The sequence below is a fragment of the Tursiops truncatus genome, chromosome 6 (genome assembly GCF_011762595.2).
Source record: "Tursiops truncatus isolate mTurTru1 chromosome 6, mTurTru1.mat.Y, whole genome shotgun sequence".
In the NCBI taxonomy this organism is placed as follows: Eukaryota; Metazoa; Chordata; class Mammalia; order Artiodactyla; family Delphinidae; genus Tursiops; species Tursiops truncatus.
This window is the reverse complement of record NC_047039.1, coordinates 72,578,457-72,600,570: the sequence shown is the minus strand read 5'-3', so window position 1 is coordinate 72,600,570 and position 22,114 is coordinate 72,578,457. Positions and strand designations below refer to the sequence as shown.

Sequence of the window (22,114 nt, the reverse complement as noted above, 5' to 3'; positions counted from 1 at the left end):
TATTAAATATTTAATTTAAAAAAGACAATAAAATCACAAAATTACTGTCAACTCAGTTGTACATCCTTCTAGATTTATTCAGTGCAAAAATATGCATATATATCGCATATTATTAGGTTTGCCTCATAAACTAACTCTAAGCCGTCCAGGGACCCAGGATTCCCTGAGTTTGTTGTTCCCTCATCCTGTACGCAAGTTTCCACCTGGCAGTCTATAAAGGCTACCTTATCTCCAACCATCATATCTATTCCAGCCTGCAGCAATGGGGAAGGAGTGAAGAAAGCACACCCACTCCCTTTAAGGGCACTTTACATATCCTATTGGCCAGAGCTTAGTCGCATTAACTACAAGGGAGGTACGGAAATGCTTTCTTTATTCCAAGTGGCCCTTTGCCCAATTCGCCATCAGAGATAGTATTAACTAAGAAGGAAAGAGAAAATGGATACAGGTAGATGACAGTTTTTGCCAACCACTCATTAAAAAAAAAAGGATCATATTATTTTTAGTATATTCCTTACGTAATTTTTTCCTTGTCACAATATAATGTTCATGTCTTCCAAAGTCATATGTATATATATATGCTTATCTATCTGTCAATGTTATTTTGATGACATTATTTTACTTTATAGGTGTGTAATCAATGATCTATCTATGAGCAATGAGTTTCTTCAAATTTTTGATATTATAAACAACCTTGTGGCGAATATTCCTGCATATACATCTCTTCACATTTCTTTTACTATTTTTGAGAATACATTCCTAAGAGTAGTCTTTCTGAGTCAGATGGTAGGCACATTGTAAACATTTTTCAGGTGTATTTTTAGAAAAGGTTAGTGGCTGGAGCCAGCTTGTTGCAAGCTCGTGAGTGCTGGTTGTCTGCATTTCTTCCCAACTTCTGGTTCATTGATGTCAGGTTGATATCTTGAAATCAGCCACAGTGGGAGCATTTATATCATGGAAAAGAGCAAGTACTACAAATCAGAGCTTTTTTTCTTCTCTTCAGGAGAGCCAGTTGTTAAACATTTACTAGCATACTGCCAGAAAGTATGTCCATACAAACGTCCAATTCTAAAAGTTTGAGTACCCATTAATTTCACCTGAAGATCCATCTCAGTGCTTAAAACAGTAATTATTCCAACTGGAGTGTGTATATTCTAATATTGATAACTCATGATACCCGTTGTGATCTCTGGCTTTTTTTTTTAACATCTTTATTGGAATATAATTGCTTTACAATGGTCTGTTAGTTTCTGCTGTATAACAAAGTAAATCAGCTATACAAATACGTATATCCCCATATCTCCTCCCTCTTGCGTCTCCCTCCCACCCTCCCTATCCCACCCCTCTAGGTGGACACAAAGCACCGAGCTGATCTCCCTGTGCCATGTGGCTGCTTCCCACTAGCTATCTATTTTACACTGGTAGTGTCCATGCCACTCTCTCACTTTGTCCTAGCTTACCCTTCCCCCTCCCCGTGTTCTCAAGCCCTTTCTCTACATCTGCGTCTTTATTCTTGTCCTGCCCCTAGGTTCTTCAGAAACTTTTTTTTTTTTTTTTTTTTTTAGATTCCATATATATGTGTTAGCATTCGGTATTTGTTTTTCTCTTTCTGACTTACTTCATTCTGTATGACAGACTCTAGGTCCATCCACCTCACTACAAATAACTCAATTTCGTTTCTTTTTATGGCTGAGTAATATTCCATGGTATATATGTGCCACATCTTCTTTATCCATTCATCTGTCTATGGACACTTAGGTTGCTTCCATGTCCTGGCTATTGTAAATAGTGCTGCAATGAATATTGTGGTACATGACTCTTTGAATTATGGTCTTCTCAGGGTATATGCCCAGTAGTGGGATTGCTGGGTCATATGGTAGTTCTATTTTTAGTTTTTAAAGGAACCTCTATACTGTTCTCCATAGTGGCTGTATCAATTTACATTCCCACCAACAGTGCAAGAGGGTTCCCTTTTCTCCATACCCTCTCCAACATTTACTGTTTGTAGATTTTTTGATGATGGCCATTCTGACTGGTGTAAGGTGATACATCATTGTAATTTTGATTTGCATTTCACAAATGATTAGTGATGTTGAGCATCCTTTCATGTGTTTGTTGGCAATCTGTATATCTTCTTTGGAGAAATGTCTATTTAGGTCTTCTGCCCATTTTTAGTTTGGGTTGTTTGTTTTTTTGATATTGAGCTGCATGAGCTGCTTGTAAATTTTGGAGATTAATCCTTTGTCAGTTGCATCATTTTCAAATATTTTCTCCCATTCTGAGGGTTGTCTTTTCGTCTTGTTTGTAGTTTCCTTTGCTGTGCAAAAGCTTTTAAGTTTCATTAGGTCTCATTTGTTTATTTTTATTTCCAGTTCTCTAGAAGGTGGGTCAAAAAGGATCTTGCTGTGATTTATGTCATAGAGTGTTCTGCCTATGTTTTCCTCTAAGAGTTTTACAGTGTCTGGTCTTACATTTAGGTCTTTAATTCATTTTGAGTTTATTTTTGTATATGGTGTTAGGGAGTGTTCTAACTTCATTCTTTTGCATGTAGCTGTCCAGTTTTCCTAGCACCACTTATTGAAGAGGCTGTCTTTTCTCCATTGCATATTTTTGCCTCCTTTATCAAAGGTAAGTTGACCATATGTGTGTGGGTTTATCTCTGGGGTTTCTATCCTGTTCCATTGATCTACATTTCTGTTTTTGTGCCATTACCATCCTGTCTTGATTACTGTAGCTTTGTGGTATAGTCTGAGGTCAGGGAGCCTGATTCCTCGAGCTCTGTTTTCCTTTCTGAAGAGTGCTTTGTCTATTCAGGGTCTTTTGTATTTCCATACAAATTGTGAAAATTTTTGTTCTAGTTCTGTGAAAAATGCCATTGGTAGTTTGATAGGGATTACATTGAATCTGTAGATTGCTTTGGGTAGTATAGTCAATTTTCACAATGTTGATTCTTCCAATCCAAGAACATGGTATATCTCTCCATCTGTTTGTGTCATCTTTGATTTCTTTCATCAGTGTCATAGTTTTCTGCATACAGGTCTTTTGTTTCCTTAGGTAGGTTTATTCCTAGGTATTTATTCTTTTTGTTCAATGGTAAATGAGAGTGTTTCCTTAATTTCTCTTTCAGATTTTTCATCATTATTATATAGGAATGCCAGAGATTTCTGTGCATTAACTTTCTATCCTGCTACTTTACCAAATTCATTGATTAGCTCTAGTAGTTTTCTGGTAGCATCATTAGGATTCTCTATGTATAGTATCATGTCATCTGCAAACAGTGACAGCTTTACTTCTTTTCTTATTTACATTCTTTTTATTTCTTTTTCTTTTCTGATTGCTGTGGCTAAAACTTCCAAAACTGTGTTGAATAATAGTGGTGAGAGTGGGCAACCTTGTCTTGTTCCTGATTTTAGTGGAAATGGTTTCAACTTTTCAACATTGAGAACAATGTTGGCTGTGGGTTTCTCATATATGGCCTTTATTATTTTGAGGTAAGTTCCCTCTGTGCCTACTTTCTGGAGGGTTTTTATCATAAATGGGTGTTGAAGTTTTTCAAAAGCTTTTTCTGCATCTATTGAGATGATCATATGGTTTTTCTCCTTCAATTTGTTAACATGGTTTATCACATTGATTGATTTGTGTATATTGAAGAATCCTTGCATTCGTGGGATAAACCCCACTTGATCATGGTGTATGATCCTTTTAATGTGCTGTTGGATTCTGTTTGCTAGCATTTTGTTGACGAGTTTTGCATCTATGTTCATCAGTGATATTGGCTTGTAGTTTTCTTTCTTTGTGACATCTTTGTCTGGTTTTGGTATCAGGGTGATGGTGGCCTCATAGAATGAGTTTTGAAGTGTTCCTCCCTCTGCTATATTTTGGAAGAGTTTCAGAACAATAGGTGTTTGGTCTTCTATAAATGTTTGATAGAATTCGCCTGTGAAGCCGTCTGGTTGTGGGCTTTTGTTTGTTGGAAGTTTTTAAATCACAGTCTCAATTTCAGTGCTTGTGATTGGTTTGTTTATTATTTCTTCCTGGTTCAGTCTCGGAAGGTTGTGCTTCTCTAAGCATTTGTCCATTTCTTCCAGGTTGTCCTTTCTGTTGGCATATAGTTGCTTGTAGTAATCTCTCATGATCCTTTGTATTTCTGCAGTGTCAGTTGTTACTTCTTTTTCATTTCTAATTTTTTTGATTTGAGTCTTGTTCCTTTTTTTCTTGATGAGTCTGGCTAATGGTTTATCAATTTTGTTTATCTTCTCAAATAACCCGCTTTTAGTTTTATTGATCTTTTCTATTGTTTCCTTCATTTCTTTTTCATTTATTTCTGATCTGATCTTTATGATTTCTGTCCTTCTGCTAACTTTGGGGTTTTTTTGTTCTTCTTTCTCTAATTGCTTTAGGTGTAAGGTTAGGTTGTTTATTTGAGATGTTTCTTGTTTCTTGTTGTAGGATTGTATTGTTATAACCTTCCCTCTTAGAACTGTTTTTGCTGCATCCCATAGGTTTTGGATCATCATGTTTTCATTGTCATGTGTTTCTAGGTATTTTTTGATTTCCTCTTTGATTTCTTCAGTGATGTCTTGGTTATTTAGTAGTGTATTGTTTAGCCTCCATGTGTTTGTATTTTTTACAGTTTTTTTCTTGTAATTGATATCTAGTCTCATAGTGTTGTGGTCGGAAAAGATACTTGATACAATTTCAGTTTTCTTAAATTTACCAGGCTTGATTTGTGACCCAAGATATGTTCTATCCTGGAGAATGTTCCATGAGCACTTGAGAAGAAAGTGTATTCTGTTGTTTTTGGATGGAATGTCCTGTAGATATCATTTAAGTCCATCTTGTTTAATGTGTCATTTAAAGGAAACACAATGTGTCATTGTGTTTCCTTATTTATTTTCATTTTGGATGATCTGTCTATTGGTGAAAGTGGGGTGTTAAAGTCCCCTACTATGATTGTGTTACTGTTGATTTCCCCTTTTATGGCTGTTAGCATTTGCCTTATGTATTGAGGTGCTCCTATGTTGGGTGCATAAATATTTACCATTGTTGTATCTTCTTCCTGGATTGATCCCTTGACCATTATGTAGTGTCCTTCTTTGTCTCTTGTAATAGTCTTTATTTTGAAGTCTATTGTGTCTGGTTAGAGAATTGCTACTCCGGCTTTTTTTTTGATTTACATTTGCATGGACTATCTTTTTCCATCTTGTCACTTTCAGTCTGTATATATCCCTAGGTCTGAAGTGGGTCTTTTTTTTTTTTTTTTTTTTTGAAGTGAGTCTCTTGTAGACAGCATATATACGGGTCTTGGTTTTGTATCCATTCAGCCAGTCTATGTCTTTTGGTTGGAGCATTTAATCCATTTACGTTTAAGGTAATTATCAATATGTGTGTTCCTGTTACCATTTTCTTAATTGTTTTGGGTTTGTTTTTGTAGGTCTTTTCTTTTTCTTGTGTTTCCTGCCTAGAGACGTTCCTTTAGCATTTGTTGTAGAGCTCGTTTTGTGGTGCTGAATTCTCTCGGCTTTTGCTTTTCTATAAAGGTTTGAATTTCTCCGTCGAATCTGAATGAGATCCTTGCTGGGTAGAGTAATCTTGGTTGTAGGGTTTTCCCTTTCATCACTTTAAATATGTCCTGCCAGTCCCTTCTGGCTTGCAGCGTTTCTGCTGAAAGATCAGCTGTTAACCTCATGGGGATTCCCTTGTATGTTAGTTGTTGCTTTTCCCTTGCTGCTTTTAATATTTTTTCTTTGTATTTAATTTTTGATAGTTCGATTAATATGTGTCTTGGCATGTTTCTCCTTGGATTTATCCTGTATGGGACTCTCTGCTCTTCCTGGACTTGACTGAGTTTTTCCTTTCCCATATTAGGGAAGTTTTCAACTATAATCTCTTCAAATATTTTCTCAGACCCTTTCCTTTTCTCTTCTTCTTCTGGGACCACTATAGTTCGAATGTTGGTGTGTTTAATGTTGTCCCAGAGGTCTCTGAGACTGTCCTCAAGTCTTTTCTTTCTTTTTTCTTTATTCTGCTCAGTGGTAATTATTTCCACTATTTTATCTTCCAGGTCACTTATCCGTTTTCTGCCTCAGTTATTCTGCTATTGATTCCTTCTAGAGAATTTTAAATTTCATTTATTGTGTTGTTCATCACTGTTTGCTTGCTCTTTAGCTCTTCTAGGTCCTTGTTAAACGTTTCTTGTATTTTCTGCATTCTATTTCCAAGATTTTGGATCCTCTTTACTATCATTATTGTGAATTCTTTTTCAGGTAGACCGCCTATTTCCTCTTCATTTGTTTGGTCTGGTGAGTTTTTACCTTGCTCCTTCATCTGCTGCATATTTCTCTGTCTTCTCATTTTGCTTAACTTACCTGTTTGGGGTCTGTTTTTCGAAGGCTGCAGGTTCGTAGTTCCTCTTGTTTTTGGTGTCTGACCCCAGTGGTTAAGGTTGGTTCAGTGGGTTGTGTAGGCTTCCTGGTGGAGGGGACTGGTGCCTGTGTTCTGGTGGGTGGAGCTGGATCCTTTCTTTCTGGTGGGCTGGACCATGTGTTTTGGGGTGTCTGTGAACTTAGTATGATTTTAGGCAGCCTCTCCGCTGATGGGTGTGGTTGTGTTCCCTTCTGGCTAGTTGTTTGGCATGGGGTGTCTCGCACTGTAGCTTGCTGGTTGTTGAGCTGGGTCTTAGCCTTCAGATGGAGATCTCTGGGAGAGCTCTCACTGATTGATATTATGTGGGGCTGGGAGGTCTCTGGTGGACCCATTTCCTGAACTCGGCTCTCCCACCTCAGAGGTTCAGGCCTGATACATGGCTGGAGCACCAAGACCTTGTCAGCCACATGGCTCAGAAGAAAAGGGAGAAAAAAAGAAATAAAAGAAAATAAATTTATTAAAATTAAAAAAATATATTATTAAAATAAAAAATTTAAAAGGTAATAAAAAAAAGATGAGAGCAACCGAACCAATAAACAAATCCACCAATGATAACAAGCACTAAAAACTATACTAAGATAAACATAAGAGTCAGAAACTTGTCAGTAGAATAAAGCAAACTCCAAGTCTGCAGTTGCTCCCAATGTCCACTGCCTCAGTTTTGGGATGATTCGTTGTCTATTCAGGTATTCCACAGATGCAGGTACATCAAGTTGATTGTGGAGATTTAATCCGCTGCTCCTGAGGCTGCTGGGAGAGATTTCCCTTTCTCTTCTTTGTTTGCACAGCTCCCAGGGGTTCAGCTTTGGATTTGGCCCTGCCTCTGCGTGTAGATCACCCTCTGGAGTCTGTCTTCACCCAGACAGGACGGGGTTAAAGGAGCGGCTGATTATGGGGCTCTGGCTCACTCAGGCCGGGGGGAGGGAGGGGTACAGATGCAGGGCAAGCCTGCGGTGGCAGAGACCAGCGGGACATTGCAGCAGCCTGAGGCCCGCCGTGCGTTCTCCTGGGGAAGTTGTCCCTGGATCACGGGACCCTGGCAGTGGCGGGCTGCACAGGCTCCCCAGAAGGGAGGTGTGGATAGTGACCTGTGCTCGCGCACAGGCTTCTTGGTGGCGGCAGCAGCAGCCTTAGCGTCTCAGGCCCATCTCTGGGGTCCGCGGTGTTAGCGCCGGCTCGCGCCAGTCTCTGGAGCTCGTTTAGGCCGTGCTCTGAATCTCCTCTCCTTGCGAACCCGGAAACAATGGTCTCTTGCCTCTTAGGCAGCTCCAGACTTTTTCCCGGACTCCCTCCCGGCTAGCCGTGGCGCACTAGCCCCCTTCAGGCTGTGTTCATGCACCAACCCTAGTCCTCTCCCTGGGATCTGACCTCCGAAGTCTGACCCTCAGCCCCAGCGGGTGAGCAGACAAGCCTCTCGGGCTGGTGAGTGCCGGTCGGCACCGATCCTCTGTACAGGAATCTCTCCGCTTTGCCCTCTGCACCCCTGTTGCTGCGCTCTCCTCCGTGGCTCCGAAGCTTCCCTCCCGCCACCCCCCGTCTCTGCCAGTGAAGGGGTTTCCTAGTGTGTGGAAACTTCCTCCTTCACAGCTCCCTTCCTGAGGTGCAGGTCCCGACCCTATTCTTTTGTCTCTGTTTTTTCTTTTTTCTTTTGCCCTACCCAGGTACGTGGGGAGTTTCTTGACTTTTCGGAGGCCTGAGGTCTTCTGCCAGCGTTCAGTGGGTGTTCTGTAGGAGTTGTTCCACATATAGATGTATTTCTGATGTATTTGTGGGGAGGAAGGTGATCTCCGCGTGTTACTCCTCTGCCATCTTGAAGGTCCTCTCCTCTTCATTTGTCTTTTTATTTGTTCATCATTCATCCATTTAGCAAACACTTACTGAGCACTTACTATGTTCCAGGAGCATGCTAGGCTACTTCCTTCCCAAGTGCATTGTTGGCACCTTCTGTGCCTATCTGTCCCCTGCACTGGATTCCGTGTTCAGTGGAGTTGCATGTGTCAAGTCAGTCACTAAGATTACAGTCAAGTACAGTTCAAATTACCCTAAAAAACTCCTTAAGACATCTATGAAGTACACTCACATGGTTCTCTTTATGTCTGAATAAATGGTTCAGACACAGCAAGCAATCACAGGAGGAAGAATGGAGCACATCCTAGGATGATTAACTCTCTTCCTCTAACATTATTTCAATTATTTTAGACGCATCTAGGTTTGGGTCCAAGTTTGATTACAGGTCTGGGTTTGGGTCCAAGTTTGATTACTCCTTTCTGTGTGAAACAGAAAATTCCACAAGAGAGTTATGAAAGCTTCAAAGGGCTGTGTTGCCTCATGTTTATTTTAATGGTGCCTCATAAAGGAAGCACCACAGGTATCCCCCAAAGCATAGAAAACAGTTTAAATCTTTGCTGAAATCGCGTGAAGATGTACCACAGACGAAGTCCGTACATCCCTTTTCCAATATTTCATACATCCCATATGGCAGTTAACTAAAGTACCCACTTTTCAACCCTTAAAATTCTGCAAATTCTCCCAAAATTGTCTGCACTTTGACTCTTCTCTCCCCTTCCTCTGGGTTTCCTGATCTCAACTTCCTGTCCTTGTAAATGTCCATCAGTGAAACAGTTTTAGCTTTTTTCAGTTCTCTTGACCACTTTTCCCCCCCAGTCAGATCCACAACGCACAAAGCAAACCTACACAGAAAATTCTGGGGTTAAGTGGGATTTGAACCCAGTAGTCTGATTTTGTTACTTCCTAGCTATGTGATCGTGGACAAGTCATCCTTAACTCTCTGATCCTTTTTTTTTTTTCCCTCTCTCTCTCACTTAATTTGTAAAGTAAAGCCAATAATACCAACCTGGTAAAGATGATTTGAAAATTAAGTAAAATAAAATAATATATTTTCAGATTCCTACCACAGTGCTGGCCTGTCTTAGGCAATCAAGAATATGCTAGTCTTCTTGCTTGTTTCTCAATGGATAGACCTCTGTGAAGAGGCAAATCGTAATGAAAGGCTGCTTGATCAATGTGGAATCAGATCTCATGAATGAAAGCTCTGAAGGCACCATGTTAATAGTTGACAAATCCATGCTACCACTAGACGGGCATGTTTTGCAATGGCAACTACAGGCCAGGGGTCCACTTCCCACCAAGAATTGGTTTTTGAATGAATTCTCAAAATAAAGGAAGAATGTTCAAATAGTAGACCACCAAGAAATTTCCAATGTCTGCTACATTGGATCATTTTGATTTGGTCTTTTGGGTGTCTTTCTATAGTTTCTATTCTGTGAAATTAGGAGTTATTACTCTGACTGTTAGTAAATTTCACATGGCTGGAATATGCCCCATTAGTACAATGTATTTGAGCATTACTAATGCCATAGTATAGCATTAGAAATATTTAGTCAGTTAATGCATTTTAGATTTATTTTACTTCCATGTTGGCTTTACCTTCAAAATATATTATTACTATTACTATTGTTGTTGTTGTTATTTTATCTTCCTTTTCTCCTTCCCCATTGCTACATCTCTTGATCTAAACCATCACCATCGTTTGTGTAGATGACAGGCTAGATCACTAAGAGGTCTGTAACTCTTTCTCCCTACACAGCAGGATTGCCCTCCACTTAGCAGTTGGAGTGGTCTTTATAAAAACATACATGAGGCCATGTTACTCCTTTGATGGTTATCCACCATGATTTTATCTGGAATAAAACTCTAGCATCCTATCATGACCTCCAGGGCCCTAATGAAGTGGTCTTGTCCCTCTATCCAAGCATATCTCTTGTTTCTCCCTTGATGCCGGGTGTTGCCGCCAGGCTGGCCTGACATCTGCTAGCACATTTGCCCTCACGTTCCCTCTGCCAAGAGTGCCTTCTTTCCCTCTTGACGTGGAGGCTTCTTGTCATTCGGGTCTCAGTAGAAACTCCTTGGCCACTTAGTCTTGTGTAGGCCTGGGCCTCCCCCAATCATAATCATGTCATTCTGCTTTTCCTTCATACCATACACTACCCTCTGATAATTTGAATTGATTGTTTGTTTATGTAGTTGTCTATTGTCTCTGTTCCTGCAACTGAAGTCTCCACAAGACCACATGCCTGTATGTATCTCCAATGCCTAGAATAGTGCCCGGAACATAATAGAAGCTCAATAAACATTATCCCTATATACAGGGATTTACCATGGACATGTGTGTGAAAACCAAACAAATCCTTGATTCCTTTCCCCTCCTTCTAGGTGTCTTTTCCTCATTTGGAATTGTCCCTTTCCAGCGCTGCCTGGATCTCTGTGTCATTACTAGGCTTCCTTATCACAAAGGGAAAGAATCCAGGTTTCCTGCATTCTCCTCCTTCCCCAGTCAGTTTTTTCTCTCCAGGCTTCTTCTATGTGTGCCAAGTTCAACTATCTGCCTCAATATTAATTATTCAGTGTTGAATGGGCATATTTGCATACACAAATATTTGAGGAATTGCAATGGCAATTAACAGATACATATTTGAGATTATTTAAAAGTATCTTTGTGTCTTCTGTTTTCTTCACTTCAATGGCCCAGTAGTAATTCTGTTTTTAGTGATTCTGTGTTTCTCCATCCATCCCATGTTGAGATCTACGCTAACCTGAGTCAGAGTTCTGGAAGATATTGTCTTAGAATACAATTGAAAACCACCGTTTCAATCCGTTTACAGAACCTAGTAAAAAATTTCAAAAGTACCTGCATGTCAGAAAGAGAAAGACAAATACCGTATCCTAACACATATATATGGAATTTAAGAAAAAAAATGTCATGAAGAACCTAGGAGCAAGACAGGAATAAAGATACAGACCTACTAGAGAATGGACTTGAGGTTATGGGGAGGGGGAAGGGTAAGCTGTGACAAAGCGTGAGAGAGGCATGGACATATATACACTACCAAACGTAAAATAGATAGCTAGTGGGAAGCAGCTGCATAGCACAGGGAGATCAGCTTGGTGCTTTGTGACCACCTAAAGGGGTGGGATAGGGAGGGTGGGAGGGAGGGAGATGCAAGAGGGAAGAGATATGGGAACATATGTATATGTATAACTGATTCACTTTGTTATAAAGCAGAAATTAACACACCATTGTAAAGCAATTATACTCCAAAAAAAAAAAAAAGTACCTGCATTTCTTCCTATTTCTACCTGGTTGATGAGCCTCTGTTCTTTAAGGCTTCAGCTGGAGAGAAACTGATCAACAATTATTATTATAATTATGTAAGGACCTACTATAGAAAGGGCACTGTGCTGGATGCAGAGGGGGAATACAGAGAGGATTAAGACCAAAGCCCTGTCCTCTGGAGGCTTACAGTCCCACAGTAGGCAGGAGATGTGGAGACTAACACCTTTAAGTTGGCATTTGGAGGATGACATAGCATTTAACATAAAACATTTGCCATCCCCCAAAGCTGCCAGTTGCGATTGGTTTTGGTGATTTCCATATTTTCCAAAAAACAATGACTACCCTCTTGTGGTTTGCACATAAATAAATTTTTTTCAACTGACTACACTACTGGGGGAAAATGGAACTATATCAATTTATTGTTAAATGAGCAAATGACCAAATTAAGTTCTTATTGCAGTTTCGGAGTGATAATAGATCAGGCTTGCCCCAGCTGCTGACTCCACATTCTAAAATTGTTTTTAGAAATTTCCCCCCCCTCATTCACAGAAAGTAAAGTGTTGGGGGGAAGGGAATGGGACAAGGAATCCAGAATCCAGAAAAGGTAGAATATATGTTCCTAACTGCAATTTATGAGCTAAGTGTAGTGGAATATTCCCATGAATCCTTGAGAGGAGACAGAGCACTTAGATGGCAGCATTTCCCAACGGTGCTTAATTGCCAGTAGTGTAACCTAGGGAGTGAGTGAAGGAGACCTTGACAGAGTGTCTGTTGGGAAACAAGTCCTTTGCTGTGGTGCCCAGGCTGAAGAAAATACAAGCAAGAAGTCAAATTCTGCAGCTGGGCACTAAGACTCATGTTAATGGGATTAAATTTTCTTCTTCCTTTCCTTTTGGAACTCTAATGGTCTTATGATGCAGAGATTTAGAGTAGGGAAATGCAGAGTGAATAACTTTTTTTTTTTTTTTTTGGCTGCATGCAGATTTTCTCTAGCTGCAGCGAGTGGGGGCTACTCTTCGTTGCAGTGCGTGGGCTTCTCATTGCGGTGGCTTCTCTTGTTGTGGAGCACGGGCTCTAGGCGCGTGGGCTTCAGTAGTTGTGGCACGTGGGCTCAGTAGTTGTGGCTCACAGGCTCTAGAGCACAGGCTCCGTAGTTGTGGCGCATGGGCTCAGTTGCTCCATGGAATGTGGGATCTTCCCAGACCAGGACTCAAACCCGTGTCCCCTGCATTGGCAGGCGGATTCTTAACCACTGTGCCACCAGGTAAGTCCCACTAACTCATTCTTAGTGAGTAGAGGAGCAATCGAAAAAGTAGCAGATGAGTACTTATTTCTTGTCCAGGCTCCATGTTAGTTTTCTCAGGTGTGCAGCAATGGACTGCCAGTGATATACCTGGGCTCTGGATGTTGTCATTTGAGTTGGAATCCTGGTTTGGCCACTTACAACTTGGATGATTTTAAACAAATTACATCTTTATACAACAGTCTGCACATCTTTAAAATGAGTTTAATAATAGTTCCTACATTATAGATTTGTTTTTTTAATTTTTATTTTATATTGGAATATAATTGTGTAACAATGTTGTGTTAGTTTCAGGTGTATAGCAAAGTGATTCAGTTATACATATACATGTATCTATTCTTTTCCAAAATCTTTTCCCATTTAGGTTATTACACAATTTTTTTTTTTTGCGGTACGCGGGCCTCTCACTGTCTCACTGTTGTGGCCTCTCCCGTTGCGGAGCACAGGCTCAGCGGCCATGGCTCACGGGCCCAGCCGCTCCGTGGCATGTGGGATCTTCCTGGATCGGGGCATAAACCCGTGTCCCCTGCATGGGCAGGCGGACTCTCAACCACTGCGCCACCAGGGAAACCTGGTTATTACATAATATTGAGCAGTGTTCTCTGTACTATACAGTAGGTCCTCGTTAGTTATCTATTTTAAATATAGCAGTGTGTATATGTCAATCCTAAATTCTCAGTCTATCCCTCCCCAACCCTTCCCCGCGACCCCGTAACCATAAGTTCATTCTCTAAGTCTGTGAGTCTGTTTCTGTTTTGTAAATAAGTTCATTTGTATCATTTTGTTTTAGATTCCTCATATAAGTGATATCATATGATATTCGTCTTTCTTCTTTCTCTGTCTGACTTACTTCACTTAGTATGATAATCTCCAGGTACAACCATGTTGCTGCAAATAGCATTATTTCATTCTTTTTAATAGCTGAGTAGTATTCCATCGTATGTATGTGCCACATCTTCTTTATCCGTTCCTCTGTCGATGGACATTTAGGTTGCTTCCATGTCCTGGCTATTGTAAACTGTGCTGCAATGAACATTGGGATACATTTGTTAATGAAGAGTAAATGCTATTAGTATAAGATTAAAGTGATATTTCATGCTCGTAAACATTGGCCTTCTTAATGAAAAGGGTTTGGAATTTTAAAAACCTTTTATTTTTTTATATTCCCTATGTTATACAGTAAGGTTTGGAAATTTTAATTCAGTGTCTGGATTTCTTTGGATGTGTTGATAAACAATGTGGGCCTCAGTTTTGCTATCTCTGAAATGGAGTCAGCTGTAGTCTCTGTTGTTCTGGACCTTGTAGGTTGTTGCAAGGATGAGAGATCGTGTGGGTAGACGCTCAAGACTTGGAAATGATTAATATTCACTCCCCTTGCCAAATACCTTCCCAGTGGAAATGCATGATCCGTCGTGCCCAAGTTAAAATTATATTGTAACTCTGAAACATGAAGTGTTGTTTTGAATCGAACTGAGATATCTTCCTGCGGGAGAAGAGTGTGTAAAGCTTGAACCACCTGCCTTGAATAGCGTGGTTTGAGAAGAAGCAGTGACATGAAGACCATCACCCCTCATCTTTCAGCAGGCTACAGATCCAAAAGCTCAGCCGCTGCCTCATTATCCTGATGACTCATAGAGCCAGAGTACTTTCCCTCTCCTCTGCTGTCCTTCTAAATTAAATTCATTGTTCTACAAGATGTCTGCGGTTCCCAGAAATGACGCAGGCGGTATGTGCCCTATTCAAAGCCCGGACATTTGACTCTCAGGACGTTCTCCCAAGAGATCTGGGTGCTGCCACTTGCTACTATGCCTCTGACAATTCCACTAACCCCTCTTCTTCCTTAACGGAAGCTCAGAGAGGACTAAGGATATATGGACTTCTTTTTTAAAAAAAAAGTCTTGTGAAGCCTACCTTAAAAATTTGGAAATCCTTGCCAAAATACATAAGAAAAAAAAGTCAATTCCTTTGATATTATTTGACCAAATGGGTAGCATTTGACCCGTTAGAGAGGGAAAAACAGGCATTTTACAGAAGCTTAACAGCTAAATGAGAGGCTCTAGTTAACACGTATTAATGAACCAGTTAACACACGTCAATCCTTCTGCAGTCTCTCTCCTTGAAACAGGCTCAAAAAGCTTTTAAATGTTGTCAAAATGGGAGGCACCGTTTCTTGAACATCTTTTGTCACATGAAATCATTTCAAAGCAGCCAACATAATACATCTGCTCAGAGAACACACCTGTTGGAAGTATGGCTGGTCGGTAGGGAAGCTATCCTGGAAACGTGCCCAAATGGTGAGTCAGCAGTTGCCATTTCAGTCACATCCCATTTTTAAAAGGGTGACGTTTGTCAGGTAATTTTTGTTTTGAACCAAACAAAAAGATTGCCTCGTTATTCTCCTGTCCATTGTTAACATTTTCCAATATATGTACAGATGTTACTATCTGGCTTTTTCTGTCCATCCTGTAAAGTAACTAGGGCAGGTGTTATTTTCCCTATTTCACACATGAGGACATTGATGATCAGAGGGGTCAGTGAACTTGACCAAAAGCACACAGCCAGCATGCAGAGCTGGCTCTACGAGGAAGACTTCCGATGCCCTCACTGTGGCACTGACTGCGACCAGAGCCCCTAGAGGCGGATGCAGGGCTGCAGTGAGAGCCTGTCAAGGGAAGACCCAGTTCTCTGCGGGGCAGGGAGTGGTGACTCAGGAGTATTAAAACACGTAAGCTTTGCTGTAAGGACCTCACATTTCATCAGTGAGTAGCGCAGGCAGATGCCTTATTGCAGAGAAATATCACTATACCTGGAGCATCTGCAGTGCCTTTCTCTGAAATAGACATCTCACTGTACGAAGCTCAGGTTTCCAAAGGAATGTAACCTTTAGAAGGTGTTTCTTGATGTAGGATAGATACAGATTATAATATAATCTATTATATTTATATAATATATAATAAATACACATAGTAAAATATAAAATACATTATATTTATATAATATAATATATGAATTTCACATTTTTAGTGACTGCTGATCCATCCACAATTGATCCCTCTTTTTGAGTTCTCTTCATAGAGACCCTTGTCTCCACTTCAAGATAGTGCATTAAGTTTCTTCTTTTTTTTTTTTTAAACATCTTTATAGGAGTATAACTGCTTTACAATGGTGTGTTAGTTTCTGCTTTATAACAAAGTGAATCAGCTATACATATACATATATCCCCATATCTCCTCCCTCTTGCATCTCCCTCCCACTCTCCCTATCTCGCCCCTCTAGATGGTCACAAAGCACTGAGCTGATCTCCCTGTGCTATGCAGCTGCTTCCCACTAGCTATCTATTTTACATTTGGTAGTATATTTTGATAGATGCTTTGTAAAGACTAATGGAAGCTACAGGCCAGGAATTGGGCACTTTGTGTGTATTATTGCATTTAACTTTCACAACAGTCCTATTTTGTATCTATTTTGTAGATGAAGACACTGAAGCTTAGAAAGGATAACTTGCCCAAAGTTACGTATGCTGTAAATGGCCAGGTGTTCTGGTTATCTATTGCTGCATAACACATTACCCAGAAATTTGATGACTTATAATAATAACAATTGTTTTATTATATCCCATAATTCTGTGGGTCAGGAATTTGGACAGGGCTTAACAGAGAGAGCTTAACTCTGTTCCATGTGGTGTTGGCTGGTCGGCTGGCCGGGGCTAGAGAAGCTGTTTCCAAGATGGCTGACTACATGACTGGCAACTGGGCTGTTAGCCAGGGTCATCAGTTCTTCTCCATGTGGGCTTCTCCACATGGCCGCTGTGTGGCTAGATTCCAAGAGTGTGTATTCCATAAGACAGGAAGTGGAAGCTGTCAGTCTCTTAAAGCCCGGTCCTAGAAACTGTCCTGGTGACACTTCTGCTGTATTTTATTGCTCAGAAAGTCATGGAGCTCTCCAAGATTCAAGGAGAGGGAACATAGACCCAACTTCTTACTGGAAGGGGTGTCAAAGAATTTGCCTCCATGTTTAATCTACCACAGCAAGGATGAGAATCCAGACTGTAGTCACTAGCCCACATTCTATCTCAACTGGTACAATACCATATGTTTCCCAATTGTTGAATTTATCTCTTTGTATTATAGTGACTAGACCATGGGCTCCTTGAGGGCAGGGATCTTGCCTATACATCTTGGGTTGGGCATAATGTCTACCTGAGCATAGGTAATGATCCATAAATGCTGAAGGAATGAACGATGGAGAGCTGAGTTTCAGTCCTGGCTCTGCTTCTAAGCAGCTCTGTTAGCCCAAGAGGATATTGAACTACTCTGGGCCTTGGCTACCTGTTCAGTAAAATAAGGGGATGGGATTAGATGATCCTTAAAGTCTTCCTTTTCCCAGCACTACCACTGTATCAGTCTGCTTGTGCTGCTATAACAAAATACCATAAACTGGGCAGCTTAAACAACAGATGGTTATCTTTTACAGTTCTGGAGGCTGGGAACCCCAATATCAAGATGCTGTTCCATGTGGTTCCTGGTGAGAGCCCTTGTGGGTGGTCACTTCTTGCTGTATCTTCACATGGTGGAGAGAGAGAGAGGGAGAGAGCGAGCACTGTGGTCTCTTTCTCTTCTTATAAGGACACTAATCCCATCAAGGAGGCACTATTCTCATGACCTCGTCTGAGCCTAATTGCCTCCCAAAGGCCCCACCTCTTAGTACCGTCACATTGGGGGTTAAAGCTTCAATATGTGAAAAGCACGCAGTCCATAACAACCATCCTACTAATCTACTCAGATAATTAATTTCAAAATGAATAATACTCAGATACAGGTCTCAAATGAGAGGAATCTAGAAGTCAAGAAATCTGAGAGTAAAAAGAAAAGAGTAGAGGAAATGGGATTGTTCTGCAGACAAGTGTGAAGGCCTCTAGAGTGAAGGGGAGTGGGTTTTAGGCTCAGATCTGATACTTGAGTTACAATGATGACACTTGGAACAGAAAGGAAGGAAGTTGGAGGAGGTCTTTTCAAAGGTTGAAGACACTGGACTCGGGAACTATTTGGCCACAAGGGGTAGGAGAAAGTTATAAGTCAAAGTGGACTCCAGTACTGGGTGACTGGAGGAATGCAAATTTATCTAACCGGCAGTAGTTCCCAACTTTGACTACACAGAGAATTACCTGATGAGCTTTTTAAAAATATTAATGCCTGGGTCCCTCTCAAAACCACTCAGATCAGAATTTCTGGAGATGGGCTGGAGCATCAAGATTTTTTCAAAGCGCCTCAGATGGTTCCATTGTGCAGCCAGGGTGGATGACTTCTAATTTAGAGTTAAAGGCACTAGATTTCTGGATGCTGTGGAATGATAAGAAACTGAGGATCAAAGGCTGATAACCACCAAATAATTGGGAGAATTGGTTGTATGGTATGTAGAATAATGGCTTCCCAAAGATGTCTACATCCTAATCCTCAGAACTGTAAGACAATAAATTCGTGTTGCTTTGAGTTTGTGGTAATTTGTTACAGTAGCCTCGAGAAACGAATACAAGTGGTCAGTTCAGGAAGGTTTCCTGGAGGAGGTAAATCTTGATAAACTTTTGCAGAAACGTTGTTGGTGGAGCAAAACTCAGGGAGATAGATGCTGGAGTTTGAATCCATCAGAAGAAAAATTTAAGAAAACTCAAGGCTGTATAATACCTACCCCAAATGTTTAAAATAAAATTTCAGAGGAATTTAGTGATTGTCATTAAATTCCCCAATGGAGTCAGAGGCAAAGAATTCTTGGGAATTTTTCTTGGTAATGTTACTTGAATTGTAATCAACTTCACAGATTTAAAGGCTGACAAAACAATTGTTTTACCTGGATGGTTTAAAATTACTTAAGTCATCAAAGAAAGCAGAGAGAATCTGCAGTTTCCATACAGCCTGAATGTAAATCAGAGCTTAACATTCCACTCACTCCCTCTTAATCAGATCTGTTGACTGCACTGATTTCTTTTTATTGGGTCCTCCTGAATAAAAAACAGTTGGATAATCACACACACACAGAATGAGAGAAAGGGAGAGTAAGAGTGAGAGAGAGAGAGAGAGAGAGAGAGAGAGAGAGAGAGAGAGAGAGAGAGAGAGAGAGGAACCTTTCACATGTACATTTATTCATTAAGATATGTTTATTGCAATTTATGTATGACATGAGCCTCGTTAGGGATACATCAATGAATGAGATAGGCAAGGTCCTTGTTCTCATGGAGCACACAGCCTGGTGGAAAACACAGACAAATAAGCAATTTATAGTAGAGTAGACAATATAGCTTGCTATGAGAGAACATGGAAGGGACAACCGACTCAGTCTGGGAGTGGAAAGGGAGGAGTGGGTCAGGGGAGGCTTCCTGGAGGAAGATAACTTCTAAGCAGCATCAGCAAACCCTGGAAGACAGTTAAGAGTGGAAATTCTCGGGCCCATTAAACAGACCTATTAAGCCTGAAATTCCCTGAGTGAGGCACAAAAAATCTGTGCTTCAGTACATCTCTGGCTGGTTCATATACACGCTAAAATTTGAGAACCAGAGGATCATACCTGCGCTGCACGTTGGCATCACTTGGAGCACTTTTACACCAGGCTGATGCTGTGGTCCCACTCTTAGAGCTGCTGATTCAGTTGGTCTGGAATAGAGCCTGGGAAGCAGTATTTTTTAAAGCCCTGCATGATTATAATGTGATTTTAAAGTGCAGTTGGGGTTGAGATCACTTCTCTAAGCCGATCGCTGAAGCATGAGTTAGCCAGGCAGTGTGGCTGGTGAGAGGGCAGGAAGGGTATTACAGGCAGATGTGCCAAGGCCCGGATGTATCTGGGGCCCTGGTAAGCCTAGAGAGGACACACAACAAAATTCTGTGGCTTTAAATAAGGCTCATAGCTGTAAGTTTAAGTATTTATTGCATTACTTCTTAAACATTAATGTACACAGAAATGATCTGAGGATCCTGTAAAAACACAGACCCTTATGCTGGAGGAAGGTTCTATAGCCCTCGCCGTTCCTGAGCATACATGTCAGAGCGGATGGGGACTGCAGAAGGGTGTATGTATCCATAGCTCTAGGGCCAACACAAGGGAACCCAGCTGAGGTGAACTGCAGAGGTCTGTTACTGGGCAGGTATGTTTTGAGGGCAAGGAGGAAAGATGCAGCCTACCACAACCTCCTAGCCTGCTCTTCGGATTATTCTCCATCAAGGTCGTACTGCTTTTAGCTCAGCGGTAACCCCCTCCACCTCTCAATCTAGCTGAGTGCATCCCCTGGCCAGGCTAGCAGAGCCAGCTCATTAAGTGACCGCTGGAGCTCTCTGTAACCTGCCAGCCAGCCAGGGAGGCGCTGGCCAAGAAGGGAGGCTCTCGGGGCGGGGGTGGGGTGGGGGCTCTCTCGTCCTCTTTCCACTTCCCCTGGCTGACAGCGGCTGTGCCTGCGGCAGAGCCTCCCTCTGCAGCAGCCCCTTGCACTTGGCTCGCACTTCTGGGCGCTGTCCATGGTTGCAGCATCTTTCGGCGCGCCACGTCAGGAGGCCGCAGCGGGGCCCTGCGATTGGCGGAGGAGCCCCTCGCCATCCGCCAACACCCCCGCCCCCGAGACTCGGCCCAGAGCTCCGGCCCCGCAGGCGCGTGCCAGCCAGCGTGCGGGGCGCGCCCTGGGGCTCCCGGGCGTCACACCCACTTTCCTTATTAGGGCAGAGTCAGGCGCCCCGAGCCGGCAGCCGGGCGCCGGGTGGGGCGGGAGCCCTGCGAAACGACAGACGAGGGCGCAGCCACAACCTCAGCCGCTTCCGAGCGGTAGGAGGGAGCAGCCGGTCGCTGCGTGCGGGCCGGCCCCTGTCCGGGGACCCGGCACGTCTCGCCCCGGAGGAGATAGTCCTCCGCGCTCTCCGGGTACCTCTGGTCCAAACCACTCGGAACGACATGGAAGAATTTTTGCAACGCGCCAAGTCTAAACTGGTAAGTTGAGGGAGCAAGGCTGTGTGTGTGTTGGTGTGCGCGCGCGTGCGCGCGCGCGTTGATGAAAAAGAAAGGACATTGCAGCAGAGGAGGAAGAAACAACTTTGCCACTTAGTTGTCAGGGTGTACGGACTGTCCCCTGGAAAGAATCTCGGGAACTCTGGGGTTTGCAGCGGGCAGTCTGTCTCCATAATCCTCCCTCATAGCCAAAGTGCCGGGCTGGGGGTAGTCGTGACTCGGCTGAAGTTGGGTGCTGTGTGTCCAGCTTTGGTTCCTTTGGCTTGAGGTTGGAGAGAGGCAGATCCAGCCAAATCTACAATTTGCTCCTGGAGGCTAGAGGATAAATGGGTGTGGTCCTTGAGAAAAAGAGCCCAGACTTCTGCAGATGCGGTACGTGTAAGTGTAAAAGGAGAAGAAACCGTACTTTAGCTGGAGGGCGTGGCAAAACGTAAGTGAGGAAGTAATAATGCCGACTAGGAGTAACGTGTGAGAATGCGCAGTTTACCCGAGCATCCCTCGCGCGGAGCTTGCTCCAGTGCGGGAGTTAGGGATATTCCAGTGCGAATCGAGTCTCTCCGGTCCCTGTTCAGAACTGCAACTTGGGGCAGAGGCAGAACGGGAGAACCCCAACTGTCGCTGGTGGTGTGAGGCTTGCCAGACCATTGTTCTCCTGGGAAGAGACCAGCATGTTGGCTGGCTCTAACTGTACTGTTGTTCAAAGAGTGAAGGGTAATTTCACTGTGTCTATCAACAGTTGCTATACATTCTGGAACAACATTCTAGCAGTTTCCTAATTCCGAATTGTTTTGGTTCTCCAGCATTGCAGTAATGAACGTAAGGGAAATGTTTCTCTTTTGGCCCTTAAAACAAAGCTTTTGCCCATTTCGAAGCAATATCTTTAATGAACAGGGAAAGCACCTTGCACAGGCCTGGCATAGGAGGAGATGCATAATTTATGTTGCCTTTAACCTTTAAACCTTCATAAAAGCCAAAATATAACGTCTGCATTAAGATGACGTCTTAATCACAAGGCAGACTATTTGCAGGTTATTACTGTCATTCATTTGCCCTCACACTACAAAGGGCGTGAAGACAGATGTGTGATTCTTAAAAAGATTTTACTGTAAGTATCTTTAAAAAGACCATTAAAGTTGATTAATGCTGATATAAGTACTTTGTTTTCTACCTTAAGCTTCCCAGAGAGTTGATAGTCTATGGGGATTTCAGAATTGAGGTTTGTGATCGTTTCTGTGTTTACTGCTGACCCTCGTACAGGTTAACTTGAGCAC

At 42.1% G+C, this 22,114-nt stretch overlaps 1 protein-coding gene across 6 annotated transcripts in view; it reads left to right on the top strand.

Moving 5' to 3' along the window:
- Positions 1-22,114, top strand: part of PRUNE2 (prune homolog 2 with BCH domain) — a 375,414-nt gene that overhangs the window by 84,758 nt on the left and 268,542 nt on the right. For 5 of the 6 annotated variants that reach the window (XM_033858188.2, XM_073806229.1, XM_073806230.1 and 2 more), the window contains exon 1: positions 20,460-20,825. The exons of the other annotated variant lie outside the window; for it this stretch is intronic. In XM_033858188.2, coding sequence (XP_033714079.1) covers positions 20,790-20,825 — 36 coding nt within the window. In that variant the 5' untranslated portion in view covers positions 20,460-20,789. Of the gene's footprint in view, positions 1-20,459; positions 20,826-22,114 lie in introns of those variants that run through there. 6 annotated transcript variants of the gene reach the window in all.